The following is a 3000-nucleotide window of genomic DNA, read 5'->3' on the forward strand; positions in this document are numbered from 1 at the left end:
AAAATTTTTTTGCAGACAAAATAAGAATAAAAATTGGAAGAAAGAATATATCTTTTTTCTTTTTTTTTTTCAAAAAATATAAAAAGGAAAAAAAAAAAAAAAAAAAAAAATGTGTGTTCTTAAAAAAAAAATAATAATGTTGTTAAAAAAAAAAAAGAAGAATGTTTTTTTTTTTTTTTCTATAAAGAAAAGGTGTCCTTTCACCAAAAAAAAACCAAAAAAAGGAATAAAAAATTAAGAAATAACATGAATATTCAAACTCCTTATTATGTCTTTTTATCACATAATTAAAAAAGGACAAAAAGGGTAAGAAACCAGTATTCTCCTTATCACATATTTACTCCAGTCCTAAACCCGAACCCTAAACCCTGAACCCTGAACCCTAAACCCTGAACCCTGAACCATAAACCCTGAACCCTAAACCCTAAACCCTAAAACATAAACCATAAACCCTACAACATGAGCACTGAACCTTAAACCATAAACCCGGAACTTAAGCTTGGAACCTCCTCAATAGGAACAAGTTCCCTTGGAACACTTTCCATAAGAACTTCTTCCTTAGGAACTTGTTCTTCTTCTTCCATAAATTCGCTTCCCATGAACTCTTGAACCAAAAGTTCCAGAAAATCCTTCTGGTTCAATTGTGTGTCCCCTTTTTGACATTCGTCCAACACTTCAAAATGAATTTCAATAATCGTTCGACGATTCACACCACCAGAACGTTTCGTTCTCGTTGGAGCAGAACGAGGTTTTCGTTCTTTCACTAATCGATATTCATGTGAACTATCTTGTTGCACATGATCAAGGACTTGTTCCTGTACTGATGGACCGCGTATTTCAGCAGGAGATCTTCGGAAACGTGCTCCTCCTTTACCAAGGGGACCAAAATACTACAAAAAGAAAAAAAAAAAAAAAATGAGAGGATATTTTTGCTGAAGATTATGAAAAATTTTTTTTACACATTTATTTTATTTATTTTTTTTCCCTTTAACCATTAAAAAAATTTTTTTTTCCTATTAACCATTAAAAAAAATTTTTTTTTTCCTTTTAACCATTTAAAAAAAATTTTTTTTTCCTTTTAACAATTAATTTTGTCCATTTAAAATTTTTTTTTTTCCTTTTAACCATTAAAAAAATTTTTTTTCGCATTAATTTTTTTCCTTTTTTTATCTTACCTTCCAAAGGTAATAAGCCATAGCAGAAAGACCAATGGAGACAGGAGCCAAAGGAAGAAAAGGGGTAAGGAGATCCGTAAGAAGGATGGGACAGACTGTATTCTCTAAGGTTTGTTGCATTTGGTTTTGCTTCGATTCGTCTTGGTAGATTGATTCAACTTTAGACTTTACTTCGTCAGTGCCAATGGAGCAATCTTTATAATCGTTTTCGTTTTGTGTGCACACAAAACAAGAAATACCATTAGGACCATTGTTGCATTGAGTTAATACATTCTTCATAATGGCATCACTCTTACCAAAAGCATATGTTATACCTTCCTCTATGCTACAAAGAGGATGTACCCAACTATTTCCCCTTTTCTTCACATTTGCCATTTCTTTTAATTGTTTTGCATATTCTTTAAGGAATAAACAACCCATCGTTTGTGCAAACGATGGGTCCTTAAGAAGGTCCTTCTTTGGGCCGTTGGGACGGCCATAAATGTGCTTTAAACCTGCAGCAAAAAGTAAACAAGCTGCTTTATTTGTATGTTTTCCTTTATGGCCGAATGTACTCCATTTAGCTTCGTCATTGCAATATTCGGCAGCGTCCGATTGACTTTGTTCCTTCGTCATATGTTGTATAAGTTCCGTTAAGACGCCTTTGGCGTCCTCGTCTATGTCACTCTGATAATTAAAGAAAAAGAAGCAAGGGAAGGGAAAAAAAAAATATATATGTATGTATATACATATATATACATATATACGTATATACATACATATACATACATATATACATATATATACATGTACATACATATATATACATTTGTATATACATATATATGTGCGTATATATATATGCATATGTATATATGTATACATATACATATACGTGTACACATATACGTATATACGTATGTATATATGTGTGCATGTATATATGTATACGTAGTTGTCCATCCTTACCCAAGTGGGGTTTCCATTTGGAAATGTTTTTTTTTTGATCTTCTTTGCGTATTGTTTGATTGCGCATTGTAGTTCAGTACAAAAAGTGTCTTTACTATTTATTTTGTCAAGTGTTTGTTCCATATTAGGGGTGGTGGTGTTGGTTTTGTCGTTGTCGTTGTTTGCGATGAGTTCAGTCACTTTTTCCTTTACCTTGAAAGCGTTGCTGCCACTGCCAATTTGACAACTGTCAAAATTTTCTTCTCTTTTGCAAATAAAACAAGAATTAGTACTACCAGCTGGGCATGAAGTTTTTCCCTTCCCCATAATGTTTTTACTTTTATCAAAAGCGTGTTTTATTGCCTGATCCAATTTTTTATTATCTAAAGGACATTGATTTTCTGCTTTGTTTATTAATTGATCAGCATAAAGATTAAGTGCTGCGCACATCATAGTTTGTTTAAGTGGTACAGCATCGTTGTTTTTTTCGTCCTTAATTTCAGAAATGTGTTTTAAACCTGAAGCAAAAAGCTTACAAGCTTTTTCCTTAGCAGTTATTTCTCCGTCGTTGTCTTCTGACAAACCGACGTTGCCGCAATCTGCGGCAACGTCTTTCCATTTCTCTTCATTCGTAATATGTTGTAGAAGTTCCTTTAATTCCTTATTAATTTCCGATTGTATTTCATCCTAAACATAAAACAAAAGAAGAAAAGAAATAAAAAAAAATATATATATATGTATATGTATACACATATGTATACACATATGTGTATACATATACATATATATACATATATACATATACATATGTATATATATGTGTATATATATGTCCTTTCCTTTTTTTTTTTTTTTTTCTCCTTGTGAAGTATGTTGGTTATGTTAGTATGTTGGTTAT

The 3000-nt window shown here is 31.7% G+C and overlaps 1 protein-coding gene across 1 annotated transcript; it reads right to left on the bottom strand.

Annotated features, from left to right (window-relative positions):
• Nucleotides 1–473: 473 nt before the first annotated feature.
• On the bottom strand, nucleotides 474–2789 carry PKNH_0003600 (SICAvar, type I (fragment); the record flags this gene model as incomplete). Its single annotated transcript, XM_039113462.1, has 3 exons — nucleotides 474–890; nucleotides 1176–1841; nucleotides 2124–2789. Coding segments are annotated over 3 exons (1749 nt in total), but the record flags the coding sequence as incomplete, so codon positions are not given.
• Nucleotides 2790–3000: the final 211 nt, after the last annotated feature.

Source organism: Plasmodium knowlesi (assembly GCF_000006355.2).
Source record: "Plasmodium knowlesi strain H genome assembly, contig: PKNH_00_41, whole genome shotgun sequence".
NCBI classification, from domain to species: Eukaryota; Apicomplexa; class Aconoidasida; order Haemosporida; family Plasmodiidae; genus Plasmodium; species Plasmodium knowlesi.